The following is a 26,251-nucleotide window of genomic DNA, read 5'->3' on the forward strand; positions in this document are numbered from 1 at the left end:
ATTTGTCTGATCGGGAATTGTGCTTTCCAAAAGGTCCACTTTCTATGTTGTGTTGGACTTGGAATCCTATGGAAATTTCCATTAGGATTCTTCATTTATAACAGAAATCCCATCAGTAATCTTCTTGATTGTTGGACTGTGATGGAGATGGGCTGTGCTCATTGTTGGGGCGAGGAACTGCCCCGGGGCCCATTGAAGAAACGCCAGCATTTGCATGAAGACTTGAAAGATAAAAGGGTGGAGGGTCGAAACATTTCACAGGTACTTGAGGGCTCTGCTTGATCTCGGGGACGAAGGGATCCATCTCCTGTCTTTCTTATGCTAATGGAGGACAGTCTGGGAAAGAAGTCTCCCCCACGATGCAGCGTAGTGCGTAGAGGTGTGACTCTCATCATGGCTGTTCGTTTATTCCTTTATCTCAGGTCTGCCTCAGTTGCTGTGTTTCTTATTAGATGTTTGTCCGTAAAATATTCAAAATTCTCGTTTGTTTTGTGGTCTTGATCATATTATCATAATCATTTGCTTCATGGTCTTTTTAAACTTCACTCCAACAGGAGAAAAGGGAAAACAATGTCTCATAAATTATGAATGAGAGGACTTGTTTTTGTAATTTTGCCAGAGTAGTCCAGTAGTTCATACAAAGAGGATTTGACCAAATTTGCCTCGGATCCTTGTGAAAAGTGATATTTATTCGAAATGTTCTTAAGACTCGTGTTTTTGTGTAAAATCTGTAGTTCAGCTCTGCCTCAAAGACCTTTAGACATACTTTTTATTACATTTATATTTAAGTCATTTCATAATCCATCCACTTCCATTTGTTGTAAAAGCAAACTAATCCATAAGTCCCAAAAAAGTCCCAAAAGTCCCAAAATAATCCATAAGACCAATGTGCTGGCCATATTTCAACCCAAAATCAAAAGAAAAAAGTATGAAATGACAAGTTGTTTTTCTAAATAAAGCCTTTTTTGAGGACAGTAAAAAAAATTTTTTTTGCTTTGCAATTTAAGAATATTTTCATGACAAGATTTCCTTAAATTCTCAGTATCGTAATGCAAAAAATCTCAGTAAAATCATCCCGTTCGGACTTCTGACACAATATTTATCAGCATAAATGCAGCACTAATATTAAAAGCAGCACTAATACTATTAAACAAATTATTGACTTTACAGTTTAAATACTATTACGTTTTTTTTTTTTTTTTTTTACCAATACAGTAATGAAAATGAGATGTTTTTGCATTAAACCGAATTAAGGGGAAGTGTATGTATCGTCAAGATTCAATATCACAATGCATAAGGACTTTATGGTCCTGAAAGCTCATTTTTGTCTGGAAGTGAAATATAATATGGACATTGTTTTCATAGGACCCAACCAGCCCCCCACCCCTCAAACTAGTGATACTTGTTATCTTGTTAAAGCTTGTCGTCTGCATACTTCAAGCACACGTCAGGTCAAGATGTGGCGTTGCCAGCTGTTGTCTCGGACTGAATTTCTGTGATGTTGTTTTTTTTAAAACTATTTTGTTTGATGAAGTAAAAGACTCGAGAGCAGAACTCCACAGGAGACGTGTTGATGGACACAACAGCTGCTTCATACACTCAGGATAGGGTCTCGACGCATGTTCTCAACTCAAAATGCCACTATTGTTAAGATCACAGGTTTTTTAAGGAAGTTCACACTCATTTAGGAGTTGAAGCCTTTTGTGATGTGACTCATTGTCTTTTGTTTTGCAAGTTACTGTGAGATGATGGTAAAAGGAATGTTTTGCACTAAGAAATTGGAAGTCTTGGACCATTAAGATTTGCACTCGTTCTTTATTATCACTATTTAAAATAATAGTAAAGCCATCACCACTATGAAATAACTCTGGCGAGAAGTGCCTCCTCCATCACCTTGGATAAACTCAGCAGAGGGCGGCCATGTCAAAGCTTGTCAGAGCGGGCTTGAGTCTGATTAAACTTCTGGCGGCGGCCGACGGCTTGCCCGTTTGATCTCTTTCTTAATTAACTTCTGTAACGACAGCCTGGAAGATGCCTTAAGATCACTCTCAGTGGCAGTGATGAAATGCAGAGGTCTTGAGACGCGTTTATCTTGGAGCCGCTTTCAGAAATGTGAGCCCGGCTGGCTTTTATGATAATGTTGTGCCCGTACAGCCATGAGATTAACTTGCTCATTTTAAGTGCTAAATATCAGGGAGGTTTAGAGCCCAACCACTATAGAGGAGCTTCAGTTTGGAAATGCACAATCAAAATCAATGCAGGTTTAAATAATAAAGGTCAACATTTTATTAAAGCAAATATTAGTGTTTTGTTCGAGTTGTACATTTTTAAAATGTGAATCATGTTTGAGGTAGGACTGCTTTTTATGACTCTAAGTTTGTAATTTTCTCTATATAAAGGTCCCTTTTTGGTGTCCTTCCCATATTATGTGAATTTTTATTTGACTGTGTTTGACATGGCGGGAGTTTAAAAACTGGACTTAATCTTTCAAGGTCACTTGGTGATTTTATCACACTGGTCTTTTGTTGTTAACGTGACATTTTTAGATCTTATGGCTGTAATTGGTTATTCTCATGTACATTTTCTGTACTGTACTACTGACTCTATCTAAAAATTATTGCATCACTTATTACTTTTAAATCCCATATCAACCTCGAGCAGTTGGACAATACAAGGATAGACATGAAACTGCTCTTTTAATTCTTTCAAATAATGAAAGCTTATAATAACAAAAACTTATAATAACAAAATAATATAAAATTGCATTAATTATTCTTGAACTGACCAAAGTATTTAAAGGGAGAAGGTTACGTTAAAAACATGCATTTTAACATTCGATGTAAAATTTTTACGTTAAATCCATTATTGTTTTATATAAATTTGTTGTGTAGTCTATACAGTATTAAATGTAATTGTATCAGAAGTAACTGTAATTTAATGACAGATCAATTAAGAGTAATCCCTTACTATACTTTTTCAAGAGTAAATTACATCAATGGATTACAACCAACACTGATTATATTACACAGCAAACATTTTTGAAGACATTTTGGTAACACTTCTCAATCAGGTCTCATTTTTTAACTGACATGCTAATGCTAACAGATGATACGACTTTTGATCTTAAAAAATGTGTTGTTGCTAAATGCTAAGATGCTACGTTAACTAAGATTATTAAATTCTGTTGAAGCACTGTTCATGTAATGTGGTGTACTAATGTAATGTTAATGTTACTGAAATTTGAATCCATTTTAGAGTTGTTACCCAAAGCAAACATGGAAAAAAACGCACATAGGTTTTTAAATTGCACTTTTATAGTATTTGAACTTGTTCTCACCATGAAAATAGCCAAGGAAGCTGGCATGACGTTAACCCCAACCAACCAATGTGTAATGCGTTATAATTGTGTTTATCAATGTTTGACATCTAGTGTGTTGACTCTGGAATATTCTATTTAAAAGTCTCCATGGGATACTTAAAGAACATTTGTTATTAACTCACTAATGTTGTTCAAAACCATTTGCATTTATTTATTTATTCTGTGGAAAACGAGAGCATAGACGTGCTTAAAATCCCAATAAATCCATCTGAAATAGTGCAAATGTAAATGAATCGACTGTTATAGTTTTTCCAGCCCGAACCCAATCAAGCAGCAGAAACAGCTGTCGTCTCCACTGTAAACCATTCAGGCCACGGGTTTTGCCAAGCCTTACCCTCCATTCTCCAATGCTCTGCTAAAGACTTTCACAAGCTGCTCTTCAAAACCACAATTCCATCATCGGAGAAATTTGTTTGACCAAATGCAATGATCTGCTCGTGATGCATACGGCATATGCGCAAGTTTCCCTAAACTATATGTAATCCCTCAAAGCAATACAAATAAAGCTTTCTTCCCTGATCCACAAACTATTGCTTGCGTGCGTTACATGAGTTGTCGTTGGTTTTTGGGTAAAACCGTCATATATTGATAATGTGATGGATTTTAATTAATCAACTTTAATTAATCAACTAACATTTGTTTTTCTTGCAGGAATGACATTCAATGCTTTTAAATGTTTCCAAACTCTTTGGGGAAAACCTGTGATTGTGTGTGTGTTTGTGTGTGTGTGTGTGTGTGTGTGTGTGTGTGTGTGTGTGTGTGTGTGTGTGTGTGTGTGTGTGTGTGTGTGTATAAATAACAATTAGGGAAGTGAAACTAGACAGATTACTTAGTAATCACAAATTAGTAATTCCAGTGACAGAGGGAAAAGTTTGGGGCTTTTGAACCAATTGAACCAATCATATTGAAGGTGGCATGTTAGTCTTATTTGTTTTCTCGATTCTATAAAAACTGTTGTATCTGTGTTTTCTGGTGGGAGTCTCAAAATTTGTCTGAGATCCTCCAGCCTTTCTTCTTGGGAAAGATTCCCTGAGAACTGCTCGGGAAGATCTCCTGGCCGTGATTAAAGCATTTAAAGGACATTTGCTTGAGTCTGTTTGTTGATTATTCCTGCGCAGGAAGCTAGTTTAGGAAGGAAGCTAGTTTAGGGGAACAAGTTAGTTAGGTGACTATTATTGAATGGGGATGTCGAGTTGTAAGACGAGACCCAGATAGGCTAAACGTCGACAGTTAGACGTCCGGGGACGTCGATTTGTAGACGAGACCCAGATAGTTAGGTTTTGGGAAAAATCTAACACAATATATACCCTTATTTTTTTTTTTTTTGCCTAAATAAATGTCTGTTTCAAAAAAAGTTTTTTTGCTTAATTTTTACAATTAAGCTTAGTTTTCATTACAGTTATGCAAAATATTTGATTCTCATTATTATATCACATGGCAAGCCATGTTGTAAGGGCATTTTTTCATGAAATTAGATTGTAATTTTGTGATATGTTCTGCTAAAGTAGTATTTTTGTAAGTAGTTGTTTAGGGTAGGGGATAAACCGAGGGGGTTTGAGGCCTGTGTGGCGTCGAGTGGTGAGTTCTGGCCCACTCTTCACAGTGCGAGTGGTTCTTGTTAGTTTTGATAGGAGAATGAGAGCGATTACAAGAAGTGCATGTGCTTTACGTTACATTCGCTGGCCCTTCCCCCCGCTCCGCTCTCAGCATTCCCCTCCTTCACCACAATGCCGCCCAGATGATATTTAATGAAAAAAACCTGTGCGTATTTCTTCAGATGGGACTGTGTGCTGGTTTCTACCCTCGGATACACAAGAGTAAGTCTTTGAATCATTAATGAGTGGGACTTCAGCCTCAGAAGTTCGAGTTTAGTTTGACATTCCGGAGGGAGAAAAAGTTTTGCTTAATCCAAACAATAGCTCTGGATTTTTGGTTTATTCCATTGTTTGCACATACGCTGTTTATTGTGCCTCTTGTGTTGAGCTGGATCTGTTTGTATTAGGGCTCCATGGTGTCTCCTGAAACACTCATCGGATGCTCCCGCTGTTTAAAGTCGCTGAGCAAGTGTGTGAAGCTCTGGTCATATTCCACAAACGCTCCTTTAATGTGGGCTAATTGCATCAGATTCCAGGTCTCGTACTGTAAACACGTGGAGGGTTACAGGAGGCTGCCGGACTCCCTGTGGAGTCAGCGATGTGAGCGACCCCCAGGACTGGACCACGTGCCAGAACCAGGTCTTACTCATGAGCTCCGGCTGAAGTCAGACGGCTGTTCCCCATATGTTCTTCACTCTCGTCTCATTTATTAGAAAAGTGTCCCTGATGTCCATTTATAATGTACAGCAGAAATAGAAGCTGATTTTTCATGTTTTCCAGTGTTTCTGAACACTGAGGCTGTGTGTCCACTAAATGTTCTTAGCCAGCCGCTCTTCTGAAAGCATGCTTGAGAGTTGCTAGAATATGGAGTATTATTATTATACGGAATTGGATACGGATCAGATACAGATCTGATTTTGCAGATAATTTAACATAAAAACATAAAAAGGTAACACTTTACAATAAGGTTCATTAGTTAACATATTGAACTACCTTAGTTAATGTGAACTAAGAATGAACAATACTACTTCAGTTAATATTAATTTCAACATTTACTAATACCTTATGAAAATCAAAGGTTGTGTTTGTTAACGTTAGTTAATGCACTGTGAACTAACATGAACAAACAATGAACAGCTGGATTTTTATCAACTAACATTAACAAAGATTAATAAATACTGTAACAAATGCATTGCTCATTATTAGTTAATGTTAGTTAATACTAATGTTAACCTTATTGTAAATTGTTACCAATGAAAATAACATAAAATTTACTTGCTCTGGCCCTTGTTTTAAATTATTTTGTTGTTGCCGTTGTACAAGCCGGATGTGATTGGTCAGTGTGGTATTAGGCCCGCCCCTCCTCCCCTGTGATTGGATCGCTTGGTAAAAAGTGGCAGTGATGATGAGCGCTGCTGGTGTTTTCATACACACAGTGCTCCCATTGAAATCAACTGAAAGAAATACACTGGGCTTAGGGGGGAAAAGGGTTTGGTGGAAACATGGCCTGACACTTTCACAGGCTGTGTGTGTCTGCACCTTTAAGAGTTGTAAATGTAAATGACTTCTGTTATGACCTTCTTCACTGAGAGGTTTGCTGTTGGTCTAATAGCCTAGCTGGCACTGCACTGTTTTGTCTTTATCTATTAACTAATACAAAAATGCATTATAAATGCAATTAATTTGCATTAAAGTCGACATGAAATCAAATCTGACAAATCTTCTTTTTATATGTAATATTGTAGTGTTTATTATAAATGATTTATCTGTGCACTTCATTATTTTTAAAAAATTCATGTACCCTTATAATCTTTAATCAAATACATTACTAGGCTTGGGTATCGAGTATCGAGTATCAATTGGAACCGGGACTAGCTTTGCGATTTTCCCGGAATCGTTCAAAAGTCTAAATTTCGATTCCTAGTTTCGATTCACAGTCCGCCGACCGGAAGAAGAAACCGCTGTCTAAGTTACCAATTTGATCATTTCTAGCCCTATTCTGAACTGAAGTAACTACCTTATCGATTTCAAACTGCCAAATGTTAACTCGCTGAACACTGACAGCTGTAGCCTAACGTTACTTCCCACATTAAACATTTGTAAACTGTAACGTACACACGGCATGGTAAATGCGTGTATTACTAGCACAGGTGTAAGCGTATATGGATTGTTATGCTAAACTGCGAACCAATACATTTTATGAGACGCTGTGTGAGTTCCCCTATTAACTCACAGCGTCTCATAAAATGTATTAAGAGCAAACAACCCTGACGTTAAACCTTAAAAACGTACTTATATGATGTTTTCTTATTCTTCGGTATAACCTTCCCCAGCTGGCATTCGACTGACCTTAAACTTTTAAATGTGGTTGAATAATGTCAGTTTATAAAAAAACATTAATTCAACCTCAAAACAACGTTCAACGTTGATTAGATTTGCTAAATCTAAACAAAATCCAACGGTTATCCAACACTGACAGCTGACGTTGATTCAACGCTGACTCTACGTTAAAATGCCAGCTGGGTCTCTCGTCCTGCTCGTCCGTTTGAAAACTGCGTGAGATGCCGGCGAACGTAAAAAAACACATTTACACATGAGTATAAACAACCTTATTTAGCCTATTTTACCTGATAGCCCATTTTAGCTGTGAAAATAGCAATTGATGGAGAAGGTCAGACTATTTCCTTCAGAAAGACCTTCCTTCAGAATTTCCTTTAGCTAGCTCCTAAAAAATTTTTTTTAAATAGATTTGATATTTTCATTGTAGTTGAAAACAGCCCTGTGAGAAATTCATAGTAAAGTTCATAAAAAGTAAAAAGTTCATAGAATTAAAATTGATCTAGACTTTTTTGACCTTGCCTCTTAAAAGAATCGGAATCGAGAATCGTTAGGAACCGGAATCGAAACAAGGAATTGGGATCGGAATCGGAATCGTTCAAATTCAAACGATACCCAACCCTATACATTACCCTTCCCTCCCCCCTCGAAACGACCTCTCTTCTCTTTCGGTCACGTGCCATGGCGAAAGGGTGCGGCCAGAGCCCATGAGGGTGCGGCTATCGAGATGCTCTCGAGGGTGAACTTGACTGATAACAGAGAATGTCTAATAAGGCTGATAACTTGACTTGACTCATCTTGGTTCACGGGAATAATAAAATAAAATAAAAAATCCTTCATGGGAGGGTAACGTGGGGAGTCCGGTGGAGAGCAATCCTCCACAACTGAATGTAAACTGGCATTCAAATCTGCCTCCATTTTGTTTGCAACGCCCAACCTCCAACGATCCAATCAATTCCCCAAGGACGAAATCAAGCCCCGCCCTACATTTTTTTCTAATTTCAGAAGCCGTTTCACTCGGATATACGTCACAACAAGGAAAAAATTACAATCTCAACTTCCGTTTCATGCCGACTTTAAGACTTTTATACACCCCTTCTATGATTGACTGTGTTTTAAAGTTCTAGATGAAAATTCACTTTGATATTGTTTTGGTGTTCATAAAGTCAAAAATGTAGAGGGTGATGTAACTGTCCTGATATCATAAAGAAAAATACCTCAAACATTTAAAAAAAAAATATATATAAGTAGTATGGAGTAATCTAGTATTAGTATTATAGGGGGGAAAACATCACTGATTCACTGCTTATTAATATCTGAAAAAAAAAAACAAGAACATTTACCAAGTCACATACAGGATGACAAAATACAAAACATCAAATATCATATCATGCGGAGCTTGTGACCTTGTGTCAAGGTCACGTCTAAAATATCAGCTGATTTGTCCTTTTTATGTCAAAGTTAGATTCAAGTTGTTAAATGTCATGTGGCGCAACTCTCCAAAAACTTAATATTTATGAATAAATAATTCATGACACTTCTAAAAATATAATATATCTAATAGTATATAGGCTATTATTTTTACCTTGAATAATATATTAAAAAAGGGAAAAAAAATTAAAATGTGTACACATATTTATGAAAGATATTTGATTACTTTAAATCTAACTTTTTAAAATCATATGAAGCCAACATTAATATGCGAGTAGTACGTTTCTAAGAAGTTGTCACGTACACATGGCATAAACTGCCCCCCCATACCCCCCCCCCAATTTTTCACTTCCCTAAAAATTGATCGGCCCTGTCCCACATGAGCCCTCGAGGCCTTCTTCAGAGACCACGCTTTCGTGACTTAACACCGCTCAGCAAAAAGTGCACATCGAGGGCACGTACCGGCCGCTCAAGCCTTCGGAAACCTAAAATGACAAACGGGACACCCTGTGGTCTTGTGAAATTAATGGAGACACGCATGTGGCGACCATTGTAGGTCCTCAAGCCTGCAAGTGCACATGAAGTGTGCCATATAGGACAAGGCCATTGAGTCGGGTCAGCTGATGCTCTTTACCATTGAGAGGTAAAATCAATCCCACAAACCCAGTCAGAATATGAGCTGCCCTAAATGAGTTGTCGACATCATTTCTATATACTTGCCGCTTGTTATTTTCAGGGCTCTGCTGGTTTTGTCCCCAGCGATACCCCCCCCCCCCACCCATCATCGCTTGTATAAACACAGAGAAGCCCATGCTTCGCCCTGCTAATGATGTAAGGTGTTGGGTTTCCACAAGTGTGGAGGCTCCGCTTGACCTCTCAGACCTCCTCGTGAATGGCAGTGAACAGTGGAGCACAATGCAAACGGTGTCACGGGGTTCGCCCTCAAAGCGCTCTCACTGTCCTGATATCACAATGACTGAAAAAAACTCATTTAAGGAATTCAATTCTTGAACATCCTTTACCTTAGTAAATAGTTTGGCGCAATCTGTTGTTTCTAAAAGTATTTTAACAGAATTCCTTCACTGCTTATGAATATTTGAGGAAATATCAAGCCTGATCAAGGTGATCTCTGCTCGACTGAAAACCAACTCTGGGCGGACCAACGCCGAACCAAGTGAAATCATAATTCATAATGGGAAATGTGTTATATAAAAAGCAGTAGTGTCTGATTCTGTAAGTGAGCACATTAGTTATCACCATTAAAGACCAAAAAGCGCCTTTTCATCTTAAAATGTGTGTGTGAAAATGTTGTCCCGATGAAGCCTTGATTGAGTTGAGTTAGAGCAGGAATGACGGCATTCCTGCTCTAGTGTTTGCGTGTGTCTCGACAGCTACAGACAAAGCCACAATAAGCTCGCAGAACGAACTTGTCAATCATCAATGGATGACGCAGAAGAAACGCTGACCAATAAGAGGACAGTTGTACTAGCATGTGACTTGCCTAAACACATTTTGGTACAAATCAAAATGTTGCCTTGTGAAAGCGAACCGAACCATAAAAAAACTGCAACATTGGAACACATTAAGTCAACAGGTCTGAAAACACCCTTAAACTTGATTTGTAAAATTGTGTTTATTTTGGAATCTCATTTTTGCCTTTTGAGGCTTTGACAAATTAACCCAAATGTTGCCTCACTCTAACTATTTATTTGTAAATGTATTTGTATATGAAATCCAGTTGAAAACTCTTATCTCTTAATATAGTCTGTCTAGCAATTACTGTAAACAATTGTGTATATAAACAGATTCCTGTTGTGACACTCCCTGAATACCAAATCAGCACGATGGGAATGTCCTGTAATATAATTCCTCTTTGGCGCCCGGCACCTCCGCCAGCCAACCGGCTCTAATCAGGCTGGATTTGCAGTGGTCCCTTCTGGCTGTTTCATTAACCTCACCCAATCCTCCAGCCCCTTTGCTCCTGCATGCATGTGCAGCCGCCTCCATTTTCTTACACGTTATTATGATCCAAGAAGTGGCACCTGTTCAGCCCTGTCCGAACACAATATGACGACTGCGATCCGGAGAACAGCTGCGAAGAAAACTTCCTTCCTGCGTGAAATGAGTCTTCCACCTATTCAGTAGATGATGGAGCACCTTGCAAATCTCCTTGTTTTGGGGTCAAAGGCCTGGAGTGGGCAGACTGGACATTTTTAGGGATAACAGGCTTTAATATCTAGTTTCCCTCAGGGAGAGAAACGGCTAAACGACAAATACCTATTATGTCTGAAGCTAGATCTTGTTTGGATATTTTCGATGAGGAAAACATTCCTTTTCTCCAAGTAGAAATTGCAGAAACTCCTGTTCTGTGACTGCTGATAGTTAAATATGAAATGAATGTATAATTAGGGCCCAAGCCCTGAAAGGGAAAAGGCCCTATTGTTTTCCTTAGGATTGTTGTTCTGATTCTTCTTATTATTATTTTTCGTCAGGGTTTTGGGGGCTTTTGGGGCCCTTAACATGCTCAAAAACTCTTGAAAATTTGGACACATGTCAGAATCCACGGCCATTAGGTCTGGACCAAAGCTGGCACACGGGCATATGAACGAGCGCACATATGTATGAAACTCGGTACACATATAGATCTCATTGGGCTGGACAACTTCTGTTCTATATGTCATAAGCTCCGCCCAACAGAAAGAGAGTTATTTAAGCCCCTTTCACACAGAGATTCTGGAAAATACATGGATAAAGTGACCCGGGTTCGTTTGATTTTTGGTTCATTCACACTGCCCGTGATTTTCTGGAATTAGAAAGTGCGTTCACACACAACCCGTAAAAATCCCGTAAAGACACGTGACATCGATGTGACTTGTAATGTCTCAGCAGCATCTTAAGTTTGCGATTTCTCTCTTGAGAAACCACGCTTGTGCATTTTTTTTCTCTGATTCGATCATAAACTTGCGCATTGCGTACCGTTTCACAGCTAGTGAACGATCCCGGCTTCAGCGTCATCACTAAGACACGGCATTATTACGGCTTTTGTTCTCACAGCACGCTTTCCGGGACTGAACACGGCAATGTTACTATGTTCCCAACCCGGGATCAATCCTGTGTCGTGTTTGCATTCGCACAGAAGGCATTCTGGCAATTTCCCGGCAATTTCCCACGATCATCGCGCTAAGGGGCTTTAGAGTTGTTTGAAATACACATGCTCTGGAATTTGATACACTCCTCTTATGGAATGCATCCGATCACCTCCAAACTCAGTCAGCATGAAATCAAGACATTGAGGATAATAAATTGCGAGCGGATTTTTGATATCTCGAACGGTTTGGCCGTGGCATTGACGATTTCCTACAAAATCGCCAAATCTTAAAATAGCTGTTTTCTCAGTGGCTACGTTTACATGTAACCGAAGTAATCGGATTGACGGCTCAATCGAACTCAAATGCCTTCATGTAAACACCTTAATCGATCCGATTGAGCTCGATGTGAATGTAATTTCGATCGGATTGAGAGCAGTGGTTTATTCCTTTTCTAATCCGATCCAGAGAACATGTAAACACTTGATCGTATTGAAAACCGAAACTGAAAATACTGCGCTTGTGCAATGACGTAGAAATAGCGTAATGACGTGCGTGACGAGTTGTTCTTCATGTTGAATAGTGTCATTAATGAGTGTCCCGTCATCCTAAACTTCTCCTTTCACTGCGTCTGTGAAGTGGAGCAGGACAACAGCCCACCAGTCCTGGTTTCAGACTCTCATCCACAGACGACATACGTTTTGGGCATTTTTACTGCATGATAAACAAGCAGTGGCACAACGGTTCATATGTTTATTTAAAATATAAATATTAAGTTTACTGCTTTTTAAAACAAATAAAGAACCAATGTAGGAGAATAGTTATGCGCAAACAGTGGGAAACTGTATTTGTGCTGTGTGCGCATGTCAAAAAATATATTTCGATTTGAAGCTTGTGACATATTAACGCGCACACCAACCCGATCACTTTATTTAGCGTTAAACACTACATTCAGATTCATCAATCAGAATGAATTCAGTCCGATTGAAACAAAAGTTGTGCATGTAAACGTAGCCAGTGTTACATCAGTGTTATATATTGGCCATCTTGATTTCTGTTGGCATTGGCAAACTTACATCGGTCAACTTGATTCAATTTTATGGCTCAAAGGAGTGGTTTCATCTTGCTGAATTTTCATGGGTAAAATCAAATGAGGGTGAAAGATTTGCCTTATGCAAATTTCACAACTGGTTCAAGTTGGTCACACAGATTCACTGCATTGTTGCTTTGTGCTTTCCATCTTTGCCCACAATGAAATCTCATTGGTCCAAAATACTCCACATAACTGCATAAAAACATGAAATGCACCTCGCAACATTTTTGCTTTAGTGTCAGAAAAAAAATCGTCTAGTGTCAAATGTTAAAATATGATCTCATAAAGTATACAGTTCTTACCCCTACAGTTTTCTGTGGGCCGACCCTCAGCGGTCACATTTCCAAGTGGGCTGTTCTCATGGTTTCAGATCAGATTAACAACCCAATTAAAAAGCTTGTGTTTAAAGAGGACAGGTGGAGTTCATCAGCACCAGTTATGTGGGTACTTTACTGTCTCAACATCTGTGGGTGGCACAATGTGTGGGGTGGGTCTAAAATTACAGTGCAGTCTGAGTCCACCAACCCAGAGGTCTTTGTTTCATATGCCAAGTAAATCACATTGACTTATAAATCAGCTTCTCTTTCTTACTCATCCTCCCAACTGCATACCGACTGTGCTTCTCGTTGAAACACAGAATTGGTGTGTAAAACTGCGTCGGCTCTCTGAAATACTCGACTTTGATTGGTGAATGGCGACATTGTACTGCTGAACTGTGTAGTCGACAGGTTTATTTTGTGTTAATGACTGGCTGAATGTACAACATCCCTTACTTGTTTAATGGAAAATCAGTCATGACTCTGATACAAGCGGATTAGATTAGGTCCCAGATTATCCAGAGGTGGATTGAGTCCGACCACAGATGCGCCGTATAAAGTTTTGCTCGTCTGGCATCAAAGGTCCATTGTGAAGGTGGTGAGCTTAATGCTTGCAAGGAAGACGGATAGGATTGTAAATATAAGTTGAAGTTGAACCTCTATTTGTTAGAATTCTGGTCCTTAAAGGATTAGTTCACTTTCAAAAAATGTTGCTGATAATTTACTCACCCCGATGTCATCCAAGATATCCATGTCTTTCTTTCTTCAGTCGAAAAGAAATTAAGGTTTTTGAGGAAAACATTCCAGGATTTTTCTACACAGAATGGACTTCAATGGCAACCAACTATTCCAATGTTCAAAGAAGGTTCAAATGTCCGTCTCAATGCAGCTTCAAAGTCCCGAAACAATCCCAGTCGAGAAATAAGAGTCTTATTTCGCGAAACGATCTGCCATTTTCAAAAAAAAAAAAAAAAATATATATATATATATATATGCCATCCAATTTATTTGTCAGTGTACTCCGGTTCAAAAAGATAGGGAAGGGCGAAAAATGTCATCTTATTTTCTCCTCCAACTTCGTCCGACATCTTTGTTTTAATTTTTTTTTTTTTTTTTTTTTTTTTTTGTGACCTTTCCAACGTGATGACGCAATTCGTGGCGCATCTCAGAGATGGTACACAACGGGCATTTGTGTTTAAAAAGTATATATATATATATATATATATATATATATATATATATATATATATATATATATATATATATATATATATATATATATATATATATATATATATATATATATATATATATATATATATATATACCCTAGATGAAATAAGACCCTTATTTCTAGAAACGCCCTTTTTTCGCTAGATAAGACCCTTATTTCTTATTTCTGGGACCTAATCTTAGAAAGAAAGACATGGAGATCTTGGATGACATCGGGGTGAGTAAATTATCAGCAAAAAATTTTTTGAAAGTGAACTAATCCTTTAAGGGACTGTGTGTGTTTGTGTCTAGAGCAATGTCAGAAAAACCATCGTTTTGGATGGTTGCTTCCAAATGTTTTGGTCTCTCCAGTATCTTGAGGTTTGTGTGTTGAAAGGGGCCAGTTTGAACACAGTTTGATAGTGTTAGGGCACAACCCATGCTCTTTGGAGAGGTTTTTTTGCAGCAAGCCTACATAAAGTTTATATGTTCTTCAGCCAATCAGGTTCCTTTCCTGGTTCTCTCCTGGCTTGTTAGTTGTAGAGAGGGCATGAATGGCATCTTTGTCCCAAAAAATTCAAATTCCTCCACAGGAATCCAGGAAGTGGAGAGCACCTTCAGCCAGGTTAGTGCTCTCGCCCTGAAGCACACTGTTCTCATCAGGGCCAATGAAAGTCACATTGATATTAGTTGCTTTTAAGACCTGAACTATTAAACACAACATGGTTTCATTTAAAACATCGTGCAGTTGGTCTCATTTCGACATATAATGCCTAAAAATTATTTTGATGTCAGTTTTCCTTGTTGATATAATGTCCAAAACTAGTGATCTTCAGTTTTTCTCTGTCTCTTATAAAGTAACTGTAACAAACTGAAGCCCATGTTTAGGGCTGGTCCGACTGATCCGCTACCGAGAGCTATCAGCTGATAATCGGCGGTCTCTATAAAGGCCGATCTCATAAATGCTGACGATGCATAAAGTAATTATAATGCTAAAGGTGAGGTACAATTCATATTTCTTCATTAAAGGGTTAGTTCACCCAAAACTCAAAATTCTGTCAGTAATTACTCACCCTCATGTTGTTCCAACCCCGTAAGACCTTCGTTCATCTTCGGAACACAAATTAAGATATTTTTGATGAAATCTGAGCTATGTCTCACTCCTCCATAGGCTTCTATGTGACCGAAACTTGCTGGCCCAGAAAAGTTATTAAAGAGATCGTTAATATAGTCCAAGTGACTCCAGTGGCTCAATCTTAAGTTTATCAAGCGACGAGAATACTTTTTGTGCGCAAAAACAAACAAAAATAACGACTTTATTCCACTTTTCATTTCCTTCTCTCTGGGCCTCGTAGTGTTTTTGCGCAGCGCGTCTGTGTTACACGTCACCACGTAGGCTCACTATTGGCCGACGCCGGTCATGTGTGTGATGCGTGACGACGTGCAACACAGACGCGCAGCGCAAAAACACTACGAGGCCCAGAGAGAAGGAAATGAAAAGTGGAATAAAGTCGTTATTTTTGTTTGTTTTTGCGCACAAAAAGTATTCTCGTCGCTTGATAAACTTGTAGTGCCACTGTAGTTACTTGGACTATTTTAACGATGTTTTAATAACTATTCTGGGCCAGCAAGTTTCGGTCACATAGAAGCCTATGGAGGAGTCAAAATTCTGTCAGATTTCATCAAAAATATCTTAATTTGTGTTCCGAAGATGAACGAAAGACTTACATGGTTGGAACAACATGAGGGTGAGTAATTACTGACAGAATTTTCATTTTTGGGTGAACTAACCCTTTAAATAACGTGCAAAGTAATTTGAAAACTTTGTGTGAGATGTAATTTCACTAATTTCGCTCACGCACACTTAAGGCCGCCTCACAAACGGCTCGCCAGTGCCAAATTGCACTTAAATGTTCAAATACACACAAATATGTACAAAATGACTCTCTTGATGAGTATCCAAGTAAATGTCATTTTTGTCATAAGTGAACTTGATGCACACTTTTGCTGAGCTCGCACTGAAGCTCTACAGCAGACTTCTTCCCGACAGTCAAAGCGGCATTACGTCATGGAAGTGCCGACTCGTAGGAAGACCGTGAGTGTTTAGGGTGCCATTTGGGACAGGGCCAATATTGGATCCGTGCATTCGGTCTTAAAGTGACAGCAGCCTAAAAATCCTGCTGCTGTTGTTTGATTGACATTAATGACACTCACTGCTCTTGAATGACTAAATCTGTATTTAATTTACTCTAGGAAGACCATCCAGTATTATTTTACATTTGATTCCTTATTAAATTTCGTTAGAATTTCTTACCTCCATACTACTGTTAGACCTACCTGAAAACAACGTAAAGCACTGTTTATTTTATTTTATATTTATTTGTGCTAATGTTTGTAAATTGATAATTTATACATTTTAATTTTAGTGTAAGTTTTAGAAATTTTGCTTTTATTTCTATTAGTTTTTTTAAGTTAATTTAGTGATTCAGCTTATTTCAGTTAATTCCCAAGGCAACATTTTTAATTTTTAATCCAATACTTTTATTTTTTTATTTTTTATTTTTTATTTTTATAAAAATATTAGTTTTTTTTCACAGTACACGAGATCATGAGCTGACTTGATGAAATGCTCAGATGTTTCTTTGAAGATATAATGAATAAAAATCATAGTAAAAATTAAATGCATGTAAATAAAATAATATAGCAGTGCAGCTCATAAAACACTCAGCAGTGCGAGTCTCTTGAGTCTTCGAACCTTAGAAATTATAAAAAAATTGTCCATTGTTTTAACCCGGCGCTTTCCCGTAAACTACAGTTGGAGTTATTGTTGTTTTCCTGCATTATTTAAGGCTTTGTATGGTGGTCAGTCAGATTGTGTAACTCTTGTCGGTGCAGCTGTGTGGTTCATGTCGAGTGGCGAGTTAATTCTGCCTCACGGTCTCGTGGGAGTTTACAGACTAGGTCTTCTGGTCATGCGGAGCCGCAGATAGAGGACTTTCTTTTTCCTGTTGAAGAACGAGGAGAGATTATACATCTGTGTTTACTTGTGTAGTTGTGTTAGTGGTTTGTGAGGGTGAGGGTTTGTGGTAGGAGTCTCCCGCTACATCATTGCCCGGCTCTGGTTTCCTGTGGCCCTCAGTTCGTAAAAGCAAACGACGATTGCGTATATAGTACAACACTTATAGCGGATGTCTATGGGGCAAGGCATTGCACCAGTAAAATTGATTTTGTGCTTTTAAGAGCCCTTTTATATAAGTACATTTTCCTTGGTCTTTTGACATATAAGAGGTCTTTGTACCATTAAAACATCCTGCAAGTTTAATAGGAAAAACTTTATACATTACATTATATTTGAATAGTATACTTTTAAATTCAGAATACAGGAATAATGCATCAGAATTAAAGCTCATTGCTCATTTTGAGATTTTAAACGGGTTTCAAGTCTCTTCTTAAAACATATATTTTCCTTGGCTTTTTCACACGTGGTAATGTCTTGATTTATTAAGTGTTGTAGAATTATGCTCTTATTGTGTTTTACTCTACAGCACTTTGGTCAGTCGTGTGGTCGTCTTTAAATGTGCTCTATAAATAAAAGAACTTGAACTTCTAAATAGCTGTCAATGGGGAATGATGCTTTTTGTCCATTAAAAAGGTCTACTTACAACATCTACAAGAAGAATTCATGCTAAATGCCCAAACCTTGAGTCTTTGGATAGAACTGTCTGTAAAGCATTGTACATGGAGTAAACTCTACACACAGGAATTACATCAATAACTCATAGCTGAAGTTTCATTCGCCTAAAAAATCACTCCCACCTAAAATGAGTGATGCTTTTAAACCCTCGGGTACTTTTGCCCCATAGACTTCCATTGTAATGGAGAGACATGATGAAATCATCTATGGGAATGCAATAATGCATGTCCATGGAGATTAACTAAGATTGAACCCAGAATATTCCTTTAGTGCTCTGCTAGCATGCAAATTCTTCATAATGCTAACAGAATTGAGCCATTATGAATAAGATCTGAAGACGTTGAGAGTTGTCTCCGACTGCTGTTTAAGGACAATGTCAGGATCATGGATAAAGATCTGGTCTCCTGGATACTTGCATGTAGAGACATGATTCTGCTTTCATAGTCCTACAGATGTAATGACTTCTGTCTGTGTGAAGAACAACACTGATACAGGCAGAGGTGGCTTACGTATGGGGTTTGAACATTTCTATGGGTGAACATTGTTTGTGAGCATAATTATATAACCACATAATAGTCAGTAGTCAGTCTTCAAATGTTGTTTTGATGGGTTGGGAACCTAAGGTAGTGGCTGGACACATAGTAGGACAACTTTATTTTTTACTAATGTCTTTGATTTTGTAAGTTTGATTAAATTTCATGAATCAGTTTGATCATAATTGTTTTTTATTAAAATATATATGAATTTTAATATTGCTTTTTATCACATATGTTTTGTTATATTGGTGCATATAAAAGAAAAGAGTTAAATATTCTTTATTTTGTAATTAAAAATCACCATATGAGCCATTTCAGAGTATATAATTGGCGAAATGATGTGTGATGATGGCCCCACATTAATACAAATTCATGTACCAAGCAAAGTCGTAAAAATAATCACAAGTTGCAATTGGTACGCATCAAAATCTGTCATTGCTTGGAATTAACTGAAAATTCATACACACACACTCAGTTTTGAAACATAAATAAAAGTTGAGAATAGTTGACCCAGGGCTCAGTGCTAAGGATTTTGGTTCTGTCTCGACCGGGTCATTGGTTTAAATGTTTAATTATCCTGCCAAAATAAAAAAAGATAATTTTGCCACCAAAATTTTAGTTACTGGTGAAATTTCACAATTCTCAATTCCAGTTTCGGGAGCCTAACTTAAAGTCCAAACTTTATTGTTTTCAGTTTTTCAGGTTGGTCTTATTGCAAATGAATGGTTTAAAATGTTTAAATTGGCAAGACATGCAAACGATAAACTTTCATGACGACGCCAGCGCCCCCAGCGAACACATCAGTGATCCAAATACATATCAGCACAGGAATATTTACAGATTTGTCCTTTCACAGATGACACGCATTCAAAAGAGACTAACCCTAACTACCCAATTAGATTTTTTAGGGGTCACTTGTTGCATTCAGGGGGTTTCAGACTGCCGTAAATCGGCCTGTGTTTTTGATGTTGTTTTACTGGGATGGGAACCTTTCGGATCTTAAAATAACAGTTGGGCGCAGACTGGTAAAGACCGGAAAGCCGAAAGTATACTTGCATGACGTAAATTTCATCACCACCACCATAGTTCGCTGATGACCAACGGACATCGCATGTGATTTGCGTACATGAAAAGAAAGGTCCTCTAGAACAACAGATTAAACTTGGAAAGGCTTGTGCACTCAACAGCATGAAAAATTAAGCATACCTGGACCTTAAGATGACTATATGACTTATACTCAAGGATAATATTACTGACACAGGTGCGGGCGGAGATGACAGACACATAGGACAGCAACAGATGGATGAAGAAACAGGGTTTCATAGGCTGATGTCACGTTGGCATCATGTCAGAGTGAATTAAAGAGAGGTTATCTCGCTCTTAACAGGTGCAACCTTCCTTTACCCCCTTTGCACTCATGAAATATCTCAGTGAGGTTCAAACTTCAGTCACTCATCGCAGCTGTTTATTGAATATGTTTTACTCCACTCCACAGGGAATTCGGCTTCATTTCCCATTCCCAGTGCAAGCTGGTCCTCTCCCAGCGTGAATTGTGCTTGTTGGAGCGTGACCGACTACTGTCTGTCTGTCTGAATGTGAAGTCCTCTGGTGAATGGAGGCTTCACTCTGCGGGGTAAAAGATGGGCCAAAGATTTAGAGACTCCTGTCGTTCACCAGGGCTGTCTTTTGTTTTATCCCCCCCCCCTCTCTTTATATGTGAAAGTTGGCATGTTGGAATGCTGTTCTTCAGGAGTGATATAAAAACACATCAACTGTGTTTGAATCATATATCTCGCTGTTGCTTCCTTCACCAAACACATTTCCATTATTTATCAATGGCTACAAATGGGGATTGAGAATGCTGATGGTATGCTGATATAGCACTTTGCTTTCATGTAAAGTAGGAAAACAACACACGGGTTGCTGACACGATTTGCCAACAAGGGACTTTTTATGCGCAGGTTCTTTTTTAATTAGTTAGTCAAAAAATATTAAGGAAACAGCCGAGCACTCACGAGTTAGAAGTTTGAATCGAACTCTGAATTGTTCACAACTGACTCCTTCACTAAACCAGTTATTAGTTGGTGGTGTCTGATTCGAAATAAACCTGGAAATGTCCTAAACCCTCAAATTATTCCTCAAAGATGAGGATCTTGGGCCTAAGCAGTGTGATGTCTAAGAATGGTCCGGTCCGGATGAAACCACCGCCATTTGAATGCCACTGATTTAGGTTATATTAGCTGCGCGATCAAGGCCTTTAGTGTACTTTAGTGCTTCTGAACAACCATCTTTGTTGAGTGATTTTGCATTCATTTGTTTGGTTGCTAAATGTTTCATTCAGTTATATTGCTTGTCCTGATCAGCCTGAAAGTAGCCAACTATTTTTAATAGGTTTATTTGTTTTTGATAGGCCGATATGTCAAATATATTGACACTATTTTAAAGGGGTGGTTGATTATGATTTGACTTTTCTAACTTTAGTTAGTGTGTAATGTTGCTGTTAGATCATAAACAACATCTGTAAAGTTACAACGCTCAAAGTTCAAAGCAAAGGGAGATATTTGCTTTTACAGAAATCGCTTTTTAAGGACTACAACAAACGGCTGGTAGAGACTACACCACATTCCTCCCGGGTTAGTGACATCACCAACCCTAAAATTTACATAACCCCGCCCCCTGAACACGATTTATAGATTATCAAGACAGAATATGCTAATCAATGACTAAAGATAACTACACATCAGATACATAAATTCATCAACTAACCATTCAGAAATGTTTTCTACATGTCACTTCTTCTTGAGTCTCTCCATCATTGTCTGACTCCGGTTTGAACATAAAAGGCTAAAAGTTTTTGAAATGTTCAGTGCATGTGTGTGTGAGGTAAAAGGACAGGAGCTCTTGAAGCTCCGCCCCCTGTGCCGGGAGCAGCAGCTCATTTGCATTTAAAGGAACAGACTCAACGGTGCGTTTTTGCTCACCCTCAAAAATGGACAGTTTTAACATGCTATATAAAAATATCTGTGGGGTATTTGAGCTAAAACTTCACATACACACTCATCAGAGACTTATTTTACATCTTGCGAAAAGGGCATTATACCACCCCTTTAATTAAATAAAATATCCTTTAAACCTATTAAAGCCCAACCTCCCCACAATAAAACGTATTAGCAAACTGACAGCAACATCCTGGCTGCCACCCACAACATTGTAGGATTGCCCAAGCAATCACCCAGAACAACTTAGCTTCACACTAGCATGTTGGAATGACTGTTTCTTAATGAAAATCAAATGTGATTTGACGTTAATGTTATCCAAATGAATTAAGGTAATGCATCATGTTAAAGCCCACAATTTACAATGATGCATGATGCTTGTGTATACAGTTCATGAATTCAGATTTAAAACTTGCATCTCATGCTTCAAAATGTCTTTCATTATTATACAATCCAGGTGCTGTAGCCACACTTTGATCTGAAACGGGGCCAATGCCAATAGCTTTACTCAAATACATTATGCTTAAGGTTATCGTTTGGGTCAGAGAGACTGGTCAGCGTTGAAAAGGCCCAGTTCTTGACTTGTCTACCCCAGCTGTCTAAAGCACACCTGGACTTCTGCCCTTGAAGTTCCAGCTGGAAGAAAACAAAGAACAAGTCTGAGGGAGGGTGAGGGGGTGTTCTGCTCTTTTCCAAAGCTACATTCTTTCACCTGCGTTTCAGCATCTTACTAATCAACATCACAAGTTGTCCGTCTGGACATGTAAGCTCTGAGACTGATCTACTAGATTAGTTTTTTGGCGCAGTACTGGTTATCTTTGCTCATGCCTGTGCTTTGTTTTCGTCTCTTCATAGTGATCCTTGTGCAGGCCGCCTCTTTCTATTTCACCAAGGAGCCAAAATCCCAGGATGCCTTGCACGGGCGCAGTGCCATGCTGCGGTGTGAAGTAAACGACCCTCAAGGTGTCATCTACACCTGGAAGCACAACGGTGAGACTGTCACCAATTCAGAGCGACGATTTCTGGAAGGGGGCAACCTGAAATTCACTGCCATTGACAGAACGTTGGACTCAGGAAACTTCCAGTGCATTGCCTCAAAGAACACCAGTGGTGAAGAAGAGCGCACCGGCGAGGCCTCCTTCAATATCAAATGTGAGTGTAACGCCCATTAGTGTTGTCACGATACTAGAATTTCTAACTTCGATACGATACCTTGAAAAATATCGATTTTTGAGACCACGGAGAAAAAAACTGCCACACTATTAAGGGGGTATTTTTTTTATTTAAAGCTAAATATAACAAGTCTAGAACATGACAATGAGGTGTAGTTTACATGAACAAAAATGTCCTGAGGTAGTGCACTTGTTCAAAAGCTTCTCAGATTGCACCTACTGTTATCAAAGATTAAAATATACTGTAACAAATGCATTGCTCATCGGTCATAAATGCTGGTTAATGCATTAACGTTATTTGATGAACAAATTTAAACACAAACGTGCGTGCATCACACGTGAAAACAATGCTCACTGGAACGACATCAGGTCAAGTCACCTTTATTTATATAGTGCTTTTAACAATACAGATTGTGTCAAAGCACTTAACAGTATCAAATTGGAGGTTAGAGTGTCAGTAATGTATAATAATAACATTAAACATTCAATTATTAGTTAAAGGCATTTCATTATTGAAATTTAGAGATGTCATTGTCTAGCTCAGTTTAGTTTAATTATATCTGTGTAATCAAATTGACGATAATCGCTAATGAAGGCAAATTGCAGAATTAAATAATTTTTTGAATTAAGTTAAATAAGCACAAGTTAATTTACATTTGACCACAGTTAAAATATTTACTTGTCTAAGATTCCTCTGTCAGATTATATTAACTTTAAGAATTACGATGAAAAAACGAGACAACACACACTCATATCAACAACAATACTAGGCCATCTTGGTTAATGTTTCAGAAATGTTAAAATGAGAAAAGTTACCAACCTCTCGAAATTCTTTATATAGATCCGGGTGTCGGTCTTTCAGGTGCTTTGCTATATTAGAGGTGTTAGCGCCTTTTGTTAGCACTGCTCTGTAGCATCTCTTGCTTATTGGCTTCGGCTTTCCATGTTCATTTGCTTCATATTCAAAATATTTCCAGATAGCACTCCTGCTGTGTTCTTTATCAACCAAAGCCGGTCTCGCCATCTTTCCATTCACTTCACTTTTGCTATTTAACCAGAGCGAATAAGACGAGTGCGCGTGTGGTGTTTGTCAACGCGCCTTTGGAGAGAAGTGAAAGTGACAGCTCGGTTAGTATCGGTGTATTGATACTTCGGGAAATTAGTATTGGTACCGTTCAGATATTTCAGTATCGATATTTATCGGAATATCGATATTTTTGACAACACTAACGCTCATGCACTGCTCAAAATATCCCTCCTTCCCGAGTCTTAACAAGTTAGTTTAACTCCATGTGTTTGCTGCCTCTTGGAAATGCTTTTCCTGGCGTGTAAAACACATGTGAACCATTGGCCCTTCTTGGCCAGCCTACTTCACCCCCTCAGCGACTGCAGTAAGCTAAACAACGCCCGCGTGAGAGAAGGTTATTTTGAGCCAGCAAGTGGAAGCCAGACAAAGCGCCCCTTTATATCCAATGCCAAGATTAATTGGTTGAAATGCAGCGTCCGGCCGCTTGTGTCAGATAACAAGTAAGGTCAACTAAATGGAGAGGCCTGTTTTTGCAGCGGGTGCAAAGCATGACCAGATGGCGTGAATGGGGGAGTTTGTTTTTGATAATGAGTGGAGAAGGTTTCAACAAGAGCTTCAGCCATCTCCTGATCATCAAGCTGCTGGTCTTTAACATATCTTTCTTACAGGGTTGGAAAGTGGTGCAGTGAGTCTGAAGAGTCCAGAATCAGTGGCAGAGATTGAGAGCTCCTCACAAGTGATTCTACGGTGCAACATAGATGGACACCCACGGTGAGCAATTGCATGTCTGACTCCTAGCCTTAGATCAGAAACGTGCTGTGGAAGCGAATGTATTTAGCGACGCAAGCTCAAATTCATCAAATGTCATTGAGTTCTGCAGTTCATAATGCAGAGCAAGCACTCATTATGTTCTCATTGTAAAGGTCCGGATATACTTCATTTTCTGCGCTCCTCTCTGTCTAGCACAAGACTTTCAAAGTAGTATACTCCAGATGCATCTAGTGGACCTTTCTAGTTGAGTGTTAAAATCACTTGCGCTGTAGTCCGGGGTGCCAACGGATGTGTGCTCAGACAGAAACAGACAGCTGATAATGGAAATTGCATATCTGTGCGCCAGAGCAGAACGCAGACAAGGGAGGTATAGTCCTGGCATAAGCCAGGGGTTTCCAGTCCTGCTCCTGCTCCTGTCCTGCAGATTTTAGCTCTAATCCTAATTAAACACACCTGGACCAGCTAATCAAGTTCAAGATCACTTGAAACTTCCAGGGTGGTATGTTGGGGCTGGTTGGAGCTAAACTCTGCAGGAGCAGGTTTGGACACCCCCCTGATTTAACTTATATCTGGCTAGCTGAATAACAACGTGTCTGTAATAATGACAGAGACAGATGGTAAATTGCCCCCTTGAGGATTTTATTACCACCACAGTGTGCACGTATAGTATGTTGACCAACATACTAAAGGAGCGTTGACCAAACAATCAGATCGCGACCACAAATATCACATGTAATTTTCCAAAATTATTTGGTCACATACTACTAATGCGCATAGCAACGCGTGATTTTTGACCGCATACAAACTACATAGACAAAGAGCTTGTGTGGTTCTTCCACTCAGTTACATTGGTTGTTGGTCATTGTTGCGGTCTTGCTTGTTGGAGATCGTGTAATACAAGTTTGAAATTCGTAGCATCTCTGACTACATGGCGCGTGCTATAGATGATACCGACGGCAATGTTGTCGAAACGATCCCCATTCACACGGATCAGTGAAAACGACTAAAAACGCTGTATTATTCATGTCAGGCCAGTAGTTGGCGATGTCACTTTGTAAAGAAACACTACGTGCCTAAAGACTGAACACGTTATACGCATGCGCGTGACGTCAGCGTTTTCACAAATTCATGTTTTTGTAGTTTACACGGAGATGATGACGGTATCGTTTCCAAAAACTTGCACTTTGAAGCCGTTTTCAAAAGTTTGTGTTTTCATGCCCCCAAAATGCAATTGTCGTGTAAACGAACGACCAAAACGTTATGTTTTGTGATGTTTTAAAGTTAGTGATGGCAATTTTGAAAAAACGCTTCATGAACCTTCGAAACGTTTATGAATCTTTTGTTTCGAATCAGTGGTTCGGAGCGTGAATCAAACTGCCAGAGTCACGTGATTTCAGTAAACGAGGCTTCGTAACGTCATAACTGTTTTGAAACACTTCGAAATTTCAGTGGTTCACCGCTGGGGGCGATGATCTCTGTCAACCCATGAATCATGAGAAGTCACTGAGAACCAATGAACAAGTGTCTGTGGGTTTTACCCATGGATTTACCTGATCTTTGATCAGTTTATGCATTGTTAGATGTTTGGATGTAAACATATAACAT

The 26,251-nt window shown here is 38.7% G+C and overlaps 1 protein-coding gene across 1 annotated transcript in view; it reads left to right on the forward strand.

The window, feature by feature from the left end:
* Positions 1-26,251, forward strand: part of ptk7a (protein tyrosine kinase 7a) — a 52,023-nt gene that overhangs the window by 2,735 nt on the left and 23,037 nt on the right. Inside the window, exons 2-3 of the mRNA XM_081383755.1 lie at positions 22,532-22,828; positions 24,544-24,646. Coding sequence (XP_081239881.1) covers positions 22,532-22,828; positions 24,544-24,646 — 400 coding nt within the window. The remainder of the gene's footprint in view (positions 1-22,531; positions 22,829-24,543; positions 24,647-26,251) is intronic.

This window comes from Scardinius erythrophthalmus (assembly GCF_964197995.2).
Source record: "Scardinius erythrophthalmus genome assembly, chromosome: 14".
Classification (NCBI taxonomy): domain Eukaryota; kingdom Metazoa; phylum Chordata; class Actinopteri; order Cypriniformes; family Leuciscidae; genus Scardinius; species Scardinius erythrophthalmus.